Here is a 13,093-nt window from a genome sequence, read left to right as displayed (position 1 = left end):
AGAATCTCAACAACTAATGTATGGGCTTCCGGACAATTAATATGAAAAACAACGTTAGAAAATAGTTTAATGCAACAGTTCGATGATCAAGGATCATTCCAAAAATGCAGTTCGTCTACCCAGAAGAAGAAGTTACTGCAGATCTGTTGTCTAAGTAGCATGAATTATTATATATCTGGTATTTTTGCTCGATCAATCAATAAATGAAATAAGACTGTATAAGCTAAATTGGCTCGGATTAGTCGCATTCAATGCCCCCAACAAAGCAAGAGACTCGCATGAATTTGAGTGGTCTCCAAGTCAGTTCATGCACCATAGATTCTCTCCACATGCGTAGTTTCGTAATTTCATTGACTTGATCAAATCGTTAACTTGGAAGTCCGCCGGTTGATTATTACAAGATTTGTTTTTAATATAAAAAAACATTCATTATTGCTATGCACTCAATAAGAAATAGTTTTTACGCTCTCACTGTGCTGTAAAGAGACCAAAAACTTGACGGAAAAAAAATATTGAAGGTTTTATTTTAATATTGTGATGGTGATGTTTTGGATTGATTAGGTTTCTAAATTTAAAATTCAAATAATAAACTCTATTGGGTTTAAACAACTTTGTTTTTAAAATTATTTCTTACTTAATAATTATATATACAATAACAAAAATAAATATTTATAAAATTAAATATAAATCAAGAATAAATCAAATATCAGAATGTATTTTAAAAACTACAATAACTTTTTAGTAAGTAAATTAAAATGGTATACGAAGATAAATTTAAAATTAAGTAAATATTAAAAAAAATAGAAAAAAAAGGAGAGAGGGAAATGAAAAAGAAATAAAAATATATATATATCAACTCTTTCACTGTTTATATGAGCGTCAACCCCCCAAGTCTTTTAGTATGAAAAGTATAATATAATAGTTGGGCATTTAAACCATAGATTCCATGGTCGATTAATAAATATAATAAACACACCAGAAAGCGATAACAAATGATGAGCACAGCTCAAAAAAACGCGGTTCAGCGTAACTAAAAGCCCAACCGCAGGGCAGGTCCCATTCAGAAAAACAAATCAAAAGCTCCCTCCCACGCTACTCTTCCGAAACAAAAACAATAAGCAAAGCGTTTACTTGTACGAAGTCCTTGACTTTTTGCGAGAGATGTCCGTTCTTAATTCACAAGAAAGACAAAAACATCCCAGCCGGAAAATGTGCTGATTTCATGTTACATGGGGCCCTTCAATTATATTCAATCATCTTCTGCTTCATCTTAACCATATATTTTTAACAAAAATCAATCCCTTTCATTGACAATCTCTTTTAAATATTATATCATCATATCTTCTATTAATTTAAGTTTTTAAGTTAAAATATTTTTTTAACATTGTAATAATTAAGTGACTATAAGTTTAAATCTCATCATCTCTAATTATTTAAATAAAAATTAAGTATAAAATAGTGTAAATATATATAAATTTTAAGTTTAAAAAATTATTATTTGATAAAATATTTTAAAAAATAATATAAAATTATAATAACTTTTAGAAAATATCAAGGAAAACTTCATTATAATATGAGAAAATTAGCTTTCAAGCACCCAATTTGCTAAAAACGAAAGAAAATATAACCATTTTTCGATCAATATTTTAAATTCCAAGTGCCCAAAACCGATAGGGCAAACGAAGGTGGTTGTATGTTAGGATAATGTCAAGGGTTACTTTTGGAATTTACTACAGCTCCAACTTGAATACCCCGCGTACAACCGTGTTCCCTGCAAGTCTCCACCGCCCACAATGAACGTTCACACCAGCTTCATTTGGCTTCCAAAGAAAGGGAACAACTCTCTCTCTCTCTCTCTCAGCACAACACCGCGTATCAAAAATCCACACACACACATATATATATAAGCCATCATCACCACTTCCCCTCAGAAACAGAAAGTATCAATCTGAAACATTTCTTTCTAGTGTTTAAATCTTCACTGCCCAACAAACTTCTCAATTACTTTTCACACAAAATTCAGCTACTTTTTGCTACTTCCAGTGCTAGCTTCTACTTCTGTTGAAGCTACTGAACTAGTTGCAAGCTATTGTAACAATTTAGAAAAATGCTGAAGAACAACGTTAATGATGTCGCTCATAGAGCATGGAACATCGTGCGTGCATTGCTGTGTGCAAGAAAAGGTGCTGTTTTCAAGAGACGTTTTATGATGGATGTAAGTGTTGTGCCTAGGTTTCTTAAAAGTATGGGACGCAATTCTCCTCGCGGCCAACTACATTATGGAGAATATGAACTCTCCTTCGACAAGACCCCCGTTTTCCACGTCAAGATGCACCGCCCGTCCTCCATGAGATTCAACATACCTTGCATAACCTCACAGGTTGACTTCGACTACGATTCTGATCATGGTGAGGTGATGAGTGAAAATGATATTCATCAGGATGGATCAGTTTATGAATATTATGATGGGACGAGGAGGAGTTTCTTATTAAAAAGCGGAGAGGATGAAGAAGAGTACGAGACCTGTACTGAGGAAAAGATCCCAGCAGAGGAAGAAGGGATTGACATGAGAGCTGAGGAGTTCATAGCTAAGTTCCGTCAGCAAATGAGGCTTCAAAGGCAGATCTCGTATCTACAGTATCATGAGAGTACTCCAAAGAAAGGCACCAGTTGATGATCTCGAGCATTCACTGTCTTCTAAATAATCTGTTCTTTTTTGGCTATCTTTGTTGTTTGCTGCTTTTTGCAGTTTCATGTATTTTTCTTTTTGTAAAAGAGGCTTTGCGGCATTATGTAAATACCGGAAACTATCATTGAGTTTGAATAATATTGCAATTTATATTTGTATCATTGTGGGTACCTTTATTTTTGGAAAGAAAAAAAAAATAGATCAAGAGGTTCCTGTGACTCCGAAATTCGAAAGCATCACTGGCATATGTTGACCAGGGGAAAATAAATCGTTGAGTGCAGACGGCGCTCGGGGCCGGCAGTCAGTTTTTCAAACTCTCCGAATTAGCCTGACATGCACCAATGAGACTCCGATGGTAATCTGTTATCGGAGTTCAACAGACCAAATTAATCCTTGGAAACCACAAATGCAAGATTTTTAAATTTTCTTTATCAGGTGAAATCAGAACAATTGAAGGTTGGAACTTCTTCTCGTCTCCCTCGTCTTTTTGAGATGGTATAGTATCAGGTTGAAAATTGAAAAGATTCACCGCTGTAATGTTATCTAACAATTGGAAACTTGAAGTCCAGCAAACAAGCTTCCAGAGGATTTGGGTTTAATAATTGATGCAATTATAAGTTCTGAGAATTAGGCAACATTTTAATACTCCTAAATATATTGGTCAGTTTCCTGAGCAGCAGAAAAATGGGCATCTACAGCACAAGTTAATTCCACCATGCTTCATGATATACTAGCATATTTAACTTTGGATTTCCCAAGAGAATACAAGGACAAAAACTGTTCAATAAGATTTTGAAAGCAAACTTTTTTCATATCAATATTTTTTACTTGAAAATATATTATATTAATTATTTTTTATTTTTAAAAATTTATTTTTAACATCAACATTGACAAATTAAAAACATTTGAAAACACTAAAAATTTTATTTTAAAAACATAAAATATCAATTCGCAATAACCAACAACACTCCCTGCTAGCTACATACCCACTACTAGGAGTGTTTAAAAAAACTGACCAACCAATTAAACTGAAAAAACCGAGAAAAAATTAATTGAAAAAACTGAACCGATAGAAAAAACTGAATAAACCGATTCAAAAATAAAAAAAAATCACCCGGTCCGGTTCGATTCCAATTTAAAAAAGCTTAAACCGATTGAACCGGACCAAACCGAACCGGTTTAAAAAAAAAAGTATAAAAAAAACAATTCCTAACCCTAAATCATTTTCCTTTTTAACAGCCCTCCCCCTCCCCCTTTTTCCCATATCTTTCCCATTCCCTTTCCCAGAACCCTAAATCACTTTCTTCCTTTCTAGCCGCCAAGCCCCCCTCCCCTCCCCTCCCCCTTCCCCTTTCTAAAACCCTAAATCACTTTTCCCCTTTCCAGCCGCCACCCCCCTAAGCCTTCCCTTCCATTTTCCCCTTCCCAAACTTCTCCTTCCAGTTTCACAATCTAGATGCAAGGGAACCATTATTCAAGAAATCCATACAATATAACTTATATTAATTCCATCCTTGTGCTGGGCGGAGACAAGCTTTGAAATTCTTTACATACCAAAAAAAAAAGGCTTTGCTAAAGCCAATACGACATTCATAGTTGGCGAAAGAGCCAAAGACCCAAGAAAATTTATGGTCAATCAGCTCTCTCGGGACCTCTCTTTCCCTTCCCCTTCTCAACCCCTATGTGGAAAACTTTGATTGCTGGTTGCTTTTTCTTGTTGCTTATCTTGAGTTTCTAAGTGGTTGCTATGATTAATAACCTGATTGATATTTGATGTCAGATTTTTCCTTTGATTTAGCTCAGCGATGAAGATGAGTCCGGTTTTTTCTAGTTTTTATGCTAAAAAACCGACCCAAACCGAACAAAACCGGTTCAGTTTGAACCGGTTCTCGGTTTGGTTCGGGTTATATTAATAAGAAATACTCTTTTCCGGTTCGGTTGAATTTTTGAGTTAAAACCGGACCGTGAACACCCCTACCCACTACTGCTTTCTTGTTCATAATGAATGGGAACTTTACTAATCTTCCATCCTATATCAAATCCCACACCAAGGAAAAAGAATTAGCTTTGGCATTTTGGGCAACAGAAGGAGAATGAAGTGCTATATCAAATTATGAAATTTGAAGACCGTAAGAAATAATAAGAAAAAGCGTGAGATACAATACCATTAATATACGATTCTAGTACAGAAAGGAGCAGAAACAGTTGTTTGATGCCCCGAGTATATTTGCATCTACAAATCATAGGGTTACATGCATGAAACTGCGTGAAGTATTGCTTGAATTAATCAAAACAGATCTGGTGCTGCCACCAATCTACGCTATCTGCAACCAGCGGAGGAGCAAAACCAAAGCCATTAAGGAACTCCTATTAATATAAGCTACGAAGAGAATTTTTTTTCATCCTCTTCAAAAAAAAAAAAAAAATGGTCTGCCTTGTGAGCATGACTTGGAAGTTTCAAGCCAGATCAAACTCCATTTTGATGACTCTTGAGATGTGCTTCCAACTTTCCTGTTGCTGCCAATATAAAACCTGCATCGCAAACACCATAGTTTAAATGCTAAAACACTAGTTGAGAAAAAAAAAAAGTTGCAAGTTATTTTAATGAACATGAAAATTACAGAAAGCACATTCTGGACATTTTCTATAAATATTCAAGAACATTTGAACCTTAGAGGACACTTTTCCAAATATGTTTTAATAAATAGGTAACATTCTATGTTAGACAACCGAAAAATAGACACGCTATAACTTTAGCTATAACCTTCACAACCCATTGATGCATCACTCAAACATTTGGAAATTAGTTATACAATAATAAATGATCTCCTAAATCAAAGCCTTTGCACCTTTACCGTTCTATATGCATACACCAAATATGGATACCCTTTACGCCTAATGGTTATATTCAAAGCCTCTAAATGAGATCATTTTAATTAATAATAAAAAGCCTACTGGTTATATTCAAAGCCTCTAAATGAGAACAATTTAATTAATAATAAAAACAAGTGTTCTGACAACTGATATATACCTAAAAATAGAGCAGAGGGCCTTCTAGGCCGTGATTTGAACTCTGGGTGAAATTGCACACCTACATAAAAAGGATGCGTTGGAAGCTCTAAAATCTGCAGAACAAGAAAAAACAAATGAGCTTGCAAAATCAGCACATAGTTTAGTTTTCTCTCTCTTGACCAGAAATAATGGCACATAACAAGCACTCAGACCCAGTAAGCGTGAACACATCAGATACGGATTGCTATAACAACAGAAACACGGGACTAAAAGAAAGAAACCAAGTGGAAAGAAAACAAGACCTCCATCCGTTTTCCTGTTTCATCCTTCCCAACAAACTTTAAGCCCTTTCCCTCTAGAACTTCAATAACCTCTGGGTTTACCTGCATCATGCAATGTTGAAATAATCATGACTGTTTTGTACAGTTATTTTTACACTTCTGTTATTAACCTTGCAACTTACCTCATATCTATGTCTGTGTCGTTCCTCTACATACTGAGTATTACCATACCTGGCAATTACAAATGATTAAAATAGGTATGCAAGTAGATGCAAACATCAAAATACTATTGACTTCTTTTTCCTTTTATCCTGATGGTGGAAGGTTTAGGTAGTTCATACAGTCCATCACCTCTAACCAGCTCTAATATTACAATATTACGCTGGAGGGGCGGGCTATGGACTTGTTGTGCCTGCTGGATGGATATAATCCTGCTAACTGAAATTTCATATATGGCGCCAGTATCCATAACACAGGTTATATGCAATATGATATCCATCGGAAATTAACTTTATTCTTCACTAACAGGGTGGCTCCATTTTCTTATGAAACTGAAGACTAATAAACAAATCACATACAGTTTTGCAGTAATACAATCAGGGGTCTGGAATAGCGTCCTTCGTGATCCTAGTCTCATTGTGCTTCCCATATGTGTCCTTGAACCCTGCATTTAGTTTCAGATGGTAATGTAGTACAAACAAATGAAACATATTTATGATAAAACTGTAAATACAGATCAATAAGGTTACAGTAAATGCATACCTCAGGCATGAAAATTACAACAGGATCAGGTGTATTTGTATCAAACTCATTGCTATCCGCCCTTTCCAAACCCAAAACCTAAAATAATTGTTGGTGAAGGGACATATGGTCATTGGATACATCATATCAAGAAAAATGATAACATAAGAGAGTACGTTCAAAGTGAAGTCACTTACAGATCTAGCAAACTCAATAACAGCAATCTGCATGCCTAAGCAAATCCCAAGATAAGGAATATTGTTCTCTCTAGCATACTTGGCAGCCAATATCATTCCTCTCACCCCACGATCTCCAAATCCACCAGGAATTAAGATGCATGATGCATTCTGCAAGTCATGATTGAAAAAAAAAAAAAAAAAGTTCAAAACGGAAATGAATAGAAACCTAACAGTTTTTATCCAAGGCAACCCCCCCCCTCCCTCCTACTCCCTTTCAAGAATAAATTTTTTTGCTCTTTAAAGCCACAAATGGTAACAGCACAGTCCACAAAATTAAAATCAAATGGCAAACAATGAGATACATAAATGATAAAAGACACAAAAATCATTCAACCAAGGACATCAGGTTTGAGGACCAGAATTTGGCATAAGCTAAAATCAAGCTGTCATTACCAGTCTACTTTATTTTGAAAAATAACTAAATAAAATCTGCAAAGATCAGAAATCAGATGCTCAAGTGGTCAAAAGGAGAACTTAAGACGAATCAAGCTAATGATCTTGTAGCAGTCACACAGATGTCATAGTGAAAATATTAGACAAAAACAGAAGTGGTGAAAAACAAAACAAAAAACGATTACAAAAAAATGTTAAGCTGCAACAATTATAAAAAAAATGATATGGTCAGAGAAATTTTTTTATGTGAAATTCCAGTGTTCTTGACACAAGAAGGATGATGAAAACCAAAAAGGCTTCAAGGAGAGATAGCTGGCTTTTGGTAAAGAAAGACAATAATGGAGAAAGGAAAATAAATAGATAGATATTGTAGTCTTACCTTTAAAGTCTCCCATGCAGCTGCATGTGCTTCTGGTGTCTGTAAGATAAAGAAATGTTTACCAGGGGAAACTTTTTCACCAGGATACGAAACACAACCTGCAAAATGCCATTAGCAAAAAGCAAGGATTCAATACCGATTTTGCACTGTCTTCTTCAAGATCAGAAGCTGCAATCCAATCAATCGATGGCTTCATCGAACATGCGATGCAAGCATGTAGAAGGGCCTGCAAGCAAAACAAAGCATAACAGTAACTAGTGAGTCATGCCAATAAACAAGCACATAAAATTTCTAACAAATTAACTATCATCAAACGTTGAATGTACTAATGTGTCATTCATTCCCTGCAAAAAGTCATCCAGACAATGCAAACCCATTATAAACAAAATAACTTCCATTGAACGTTCAAATATGAAGACGTCTTCACTGTGTTGGCACCTATGAAGATATGTGATTAGAAAACATTTTATTGTCAGATTAACACAACCTTTAAGCCTTAGAGTGGTCATGCACAGTTTCAGACTTTATGTTACTGCACTTTTTCTTTCTTGCTTAAACTAAAGAGACAAAAATGTGATGGCACCTTAACAACAGACAGGTATGAATCTGTTAGGCCAACATACTTTCCCACCATCGCAATCCTCACCTGCATTCAATTGCAACTTCTCGCCTCAGGAACAATAAAGAAATAATCAAAGAGAATTAGAAGTTGTTGATGATAATACTGACAGAATTGGTGAGATTATCATAAGTCTCAGCCATCATGGTCCAATCTTGCAAAGCAGGAGGCATCGCAATTCTGAAATAGAGAAATACAAGAAGTTAGCTAATACAATAAATCTTCAAGCACTTGGTGTCTGGATCAAAAGTCACAATGCATTTTGTTTCTGGCAGAGTACGCTCAGTATAATTACAACTTAACCAATCCCTTGGACCCAAGTCCCAGGTAGAAGGGGAGAAACAAAGAAATAATCAACTAAAACAATTTGAACTTGCTATAGCCAACTTTTTAAGTTTTTTTGTTCCGGTAGAGTCATGAAAATGTTCAAGGTTGAGATAGATGGGTACTGTAGGTCCATTAATTAAAACTTCGATGTGGAGAAACTTGAATTAAACTAACCTGAGTAAGTTTAGCTGTTTTAAAATTGCATCATGAGCATTTTGGTTCTGTACAAGGAGAGCATGCCAAACCATCAAAGCAAATTACAACATATATATCAACACCAATAAAAAAAAAAGTTCAAATTTTCATGATCCAGAGAAACAGAAGAATGCAGTTCAACCCACCCTAAGTAACAGAGGGACGTGCCAAATGTTAGGAACATCATGAATATTGAGAATATTAGCAGCCTGCCGAGAAACAAGGAGATACATAACATATCCAAATTTAAAACAGCTGTTATTAGAGGCGATACAGTGCAAAGTTCACCAAAAGTTACCGGAACATGGCAGAACTGAGAAAGTTTCTCCTTTGTATTTTCCAATAAAGGCTGCAATGTAAATTACTAAAAGTCACTCTATGCCTCAAAATTCATCCTTAAAAAAAAGAAATTGATGGAAATTATCTGTCAAAATAGAAGAAACAAACAGGGAATTCGCAAAGTCCATTGCTGGAGTCAAAGTAAATATATTAGAAAGATAGGGTCCAACTTATTTGGGCAACACAATAACAGATGCTACTATACAATCATCAAGAGAAGCACTGCCCCGCATGAAAAATGTGATCAACCTTTAGTACTTTCAGAAACCTTCCAAAAGTTTAATAGTAAAGATCATAACAGGAACAGCAAGAGAAAGCAGATAACTTCTCTGAAATGAAGTTTGTGAGCAACTTTCAGTGGAATCTACCACAAAGATCTTCAACCAAAATTGTTCCAGTCAATAGTCCTCTTCAAAGCATAAAGATGTCAGGTAGGATGAATGTACCTGAGCAGAGCGACATGCCAACAGATGAGGAGTCAAGCCTAATGCTCTCAATTCACGGACACTATGTTGTGTAGGCTTAGTTTTCTGCAAACACACATAAAACAGGTATTGTTATGATCATTCAAGTTTAATATGATCAACTTGACCTCCAAGTGAATACATTCAAAATGGAGGGGGGGAAAAACTTAAAACAAATTATATGGCGTATTACTTGTTCTCCAACAACGCCTAGCACAGGTATCAGGCTCACATGAACGAGACAAAAGTTATCTTGTCCTGCATAGAGATATGGAAATTAACATGAGTGGTTATTGCAATAACTCATGAATGAATTAACTCAACATATGTGAACATGGGAGAAAAGCTCTGTAATACGAGTGCATAGTAGCTTCAAAAGGGAACCATAATTCTAATTTTTTTACAGCATTCATCTAATTGTTCACACAGCATATAGTCAGACAAATAAGACAGGTACAACACCATGAACAATTCAAATGAATTTGCTTCTGTAGTTTGTAGAGTTTCTGACAAAACAGTTATATCGTTCCTCAAATTTCCTACAATCTTTTTGAGTGGTCAAATATATCAAAATATGCACCACACCATGGCTTCACAAGTACTGCTAGTCCAGTTAGAGAAAAAGGATCCTTCGTCCTTGAATGAAAGGAACTTAAGGAAGAGAGCAATGCTCCTCCAATATACAGAAAACATCATAACCCACCAACTGAAAATGACAACTGTCGCAAAGCCTCAATAAATGGCATAGATTCAATGTCACCTGAAAGAGAAAAGGGAAGAAATTATTACTACCACATGAAATTGCAAGACCAAAAAAGTATCAGTGAAAGCTGCATCCTTCTTGCACATATCGCTCTTACCCACTGTGCCTCCCAATTCTATAACACACACATCAGCAGGGCCATCCTTTCCATCCACAGGAATGGCAGAAACAGACTCGATCCAATCCTTAATTGCATCAGTGATATGTGGAACGACCTGGAATTTCCTCAAACATAGCAACAATTCAGTAAGCAGTTATTTAAACATGTTAAAGAAGCATATCTAGCTAGCTGCAAGCCATCACCTGAACAGTCTTTCCAAGATAATCGCCTCTCCTTTCCTTCTCGATGACAGACTGATCAGCCACCAAACAGGGAGAAAATCAATAATCAGTCACCGATTATCTTATAGAACTTAGAACTTAATGAATTTGCGTACATACTAAACTCATCCCGTCACCTGAAATATCTTCCCAGTGGTAATGTTATTATCTTTGGTTAGTGTCACGTCCAGAAAACGCTCGTAGTTACCCAAGTCTAAATCAACCTTTCAACAGAAACCAAGGAATAATTAACCTGTTAATATATCCATTAATCCATCATGCCCTTATACCAAATTTCACCATCTTTCAAGAATTGAAAAAAAAAATAGAGGGACTAAACCTCTCCGCCATCGTCAAGAACAAAAACCTCCCCATGCTCAAAAGGAGACATGGTGCCAGCATCAGTATTCAAGTAAGGATCTGCAACACATCAGATTATCAAAAGTTAATAATGATTATGCACCCAAATCAAAACACAAATATGCATAAAAACTATGACAGAGAACCTATTTTGATGGAGGTGACGCGGAGGCCGCAAGCTTTAAGGACAACGCCGATGCTGCTAGCGGTGACGCCCTTGCCGAGCCCACTGACAACTCCTCCGGTGACTAGGACATACTTCATTTCTCTCTGTTGGCTTTGGGTTGGGTGGTAACTGGATAAATTCTGAGTATTTGTGCGTAGGCAAAGTGTTTGAGTTGATGTCCGAGCGGGAAAGCTGCGGTTGCGTAGCTTGATTTTCGTGGAGATGCTTTCGAATCTCAACAAACCTGCGAGGGGTGAGCGGACGGCGCTTAGGGACTTGCTAAGCAATGCGTATTTATACATTCTATTTTCTCTCCCTGTTCTTTTTTTCACTTCGAAACTTTGCTGACTTCTTGTGTTTGTTCAAAAAATGCTGGAAAGATTTTTTGTTTTCTTTTTTCTTTGTAAAAGGTAGAAATTGAAAGTTAGTGGGAGTATATGGGAATGGTAAAAAGAATGTTTTTAAAAATATTTTTAATATTAATATATTAGAATGATTTTAAAACATTTTTAAAAAATAATTCAAACCACTTTTAAAACGGCAAATCAAAGAGTCAAAAAACCTCAACCTTGCACCAAGTAATCAAAAAACTCAACCTTGCACAAGCTAAGCTATTACTGTCTCCGTGTTTATTTTTTTTAAAAATAGTTTTTAAAAAATTATTTTTTAAATTTTTTTATGTTTATTTATCATTAAAAAAGTTGATTAACGAAAAAAAAAATTTCAATTAAAGAAAAATTTAACTTGGTTTCCAAGAAAGTGTTTTCTTTTTATTTTGGGTGAAAAACGTTTTTTGAAAATTGTAAAAAATTTAAAAATATCATATTATTTGCTGATTATATCAAATTTGATCCTCAAACTTTTGATTGCTATATATATTTTTTTTTGAATATTTATTTTTTAATTTCATCCCTTATAATTTAATTTTTATATTAACTTTGGTTCTCATTTTTATAATTACTATTTGATTTTTCTTTATCATTTTCTAATTAAAGTTTTTTTATTTATCAAATTTGGTCTTTATTTTTTTTATTGTTACTTATTTTATATGAAATAATTTATGAAATGTTAATTATTATTATTTTAATTTCTTTATCTTTCAATTTTTTTATTTTTTAAATTTGATCTCTATTAATTTGATTATTATTTATTTTATTTGAGATAATTTATGAAATTATATTTTTTTTCAATTTTATTCTTATTCAACTTTTTAATTTGTAAGATTTGTTCCTCGTTATTTTAATAAATTTGAGAAAAATAAAATATTAATAAATTATTTTCCAACTTATTTTCCATGACATAACCAAACACTGGAAAGTGTTTTACAAATTTTTTTTTCATTACACTACTAAACATCGGAAAATACTTTTCTGGAATTCACGTTTCTGAAATTCACTTTAAAAAAAAAACTACTTTCCAGCAAATAAACAGGGCTTTAATGTAGGTGTGGTTTTGTTAAAGTATAACACTTGTTGATTAGTATTTTTTATGAAAAAGAATAATGTTATTTTGGAAAAAAAAAAAAGTTTTGACGGAGAGGTGCATGAAATGGAAAGTGAAGAAGAAAAACTAAGTTTAAAGTTTTTTTCATGATTTTTTGGTTAAAAAAATGGTTTTCCATGTTTATAACCTATGATCATGTTGAAAATAAAAGTCCTCTCTATTATCCAAATAAAGGTTTTGGCAGCTGGCACGGCACGGGCACCAGGTTTTTTTTTTTATTTAATTTCAGGACCTGCATACGTTTCTTAGTGAAATTATTAATTAAATATAAAGTAAAAGATAAAGAAATTTTACTGTAATAC

The 13,093-nt window shown here is 34.4% G+C and overlaps 2 protein-coding genes across 2 annotated transcripts; one reads left to right on the top strand and one right to left on the bottom strand.

Moving 5' to 3' along the window:
- The first annotated feature begins 2,107 nt into the window (after nucleotides 1-2,107).
- On the top strand, nucleotides 2,108-2,674 carry LOC118041034 (uncharacterized). Its single transcript, XM_035048131.2, has one exon. The coding sequence runs from the start codon at nucleotides 2,108-2,110 to the stop codon at nucleotides 2,672-2,674; it is 567 nt and encodes a 188-aa protein (XP_034904022.1).
- A 2,152-nt stretch (nucleotides 2,675-4,826) lies between these two features.
- On the bottom strand, nucleotides 4,827-11,691 carry LOC118041035 (uncharacterized). The gene is made up of 22 exons (XM_035048132.2): nucleotides 11,269-11,691; nucleotides 11,103-11,182; nucleotides 10,900-10,986; nucleotides 10,745-10,795; nucleotides 10,539-10,656; nucleotides 10,382-10,438; nucleotides 9,872-9,936; nucleotides 9,661-9,744; nucleotides 9,174-9,224; nucleotides 9,022-9,084; nucleotides 8,855-8,901; nucleotides 8,464-8,533; nucleotides 8,318-8,380; nucleotides 7,871-7,960; nucleotides 7,735-7,773; nucleotides 6,921-7,070; nucleotides 6,745-6,822; nucleotides 6,561-6,646; nucleotides 6,165-6,213; nucleotides 6,004-6,084; nucleotides 5,721-5,814; nucleotides 4,827-5,221 (listed from the first exon to the last, which is right to left on the bottom strand). The coding sequence occupies exons 1-22, from the start codon at nucleotides 11,588-11,590 to the stop codon at nucleotides 5,157-5,159; spliced, it is 1,890 nt and encodes a 629-aa protein (XP_034904023.1). The 5' UTR covers nucleotides 11,591-11,691; the 3' UTR covers nucleotides 4,827-5,156.
- Nucleotides 11,692-13,093: the final 1,402 nt, after the last annotated feature.

The sequence above is a fragment of the Populus alba genome, chromosome 14, assembly GCF_005239225.2.
Source record: "Populus alba chromosome 14, ASM523922v2, whole genome shotgun sequence".
NCBI classification, from domain to species: domain Eukaryota; kingdom Viridiplantae; phylum Streptophyta; class Magnoliopsida; order Malpighiales; family Salicaceae; genus Populus; species Populus alba.
Note: the sequence above shows the minus strand (reverse complement) of the source record. Positions and strands in the feature narration are given on the sequence as shown.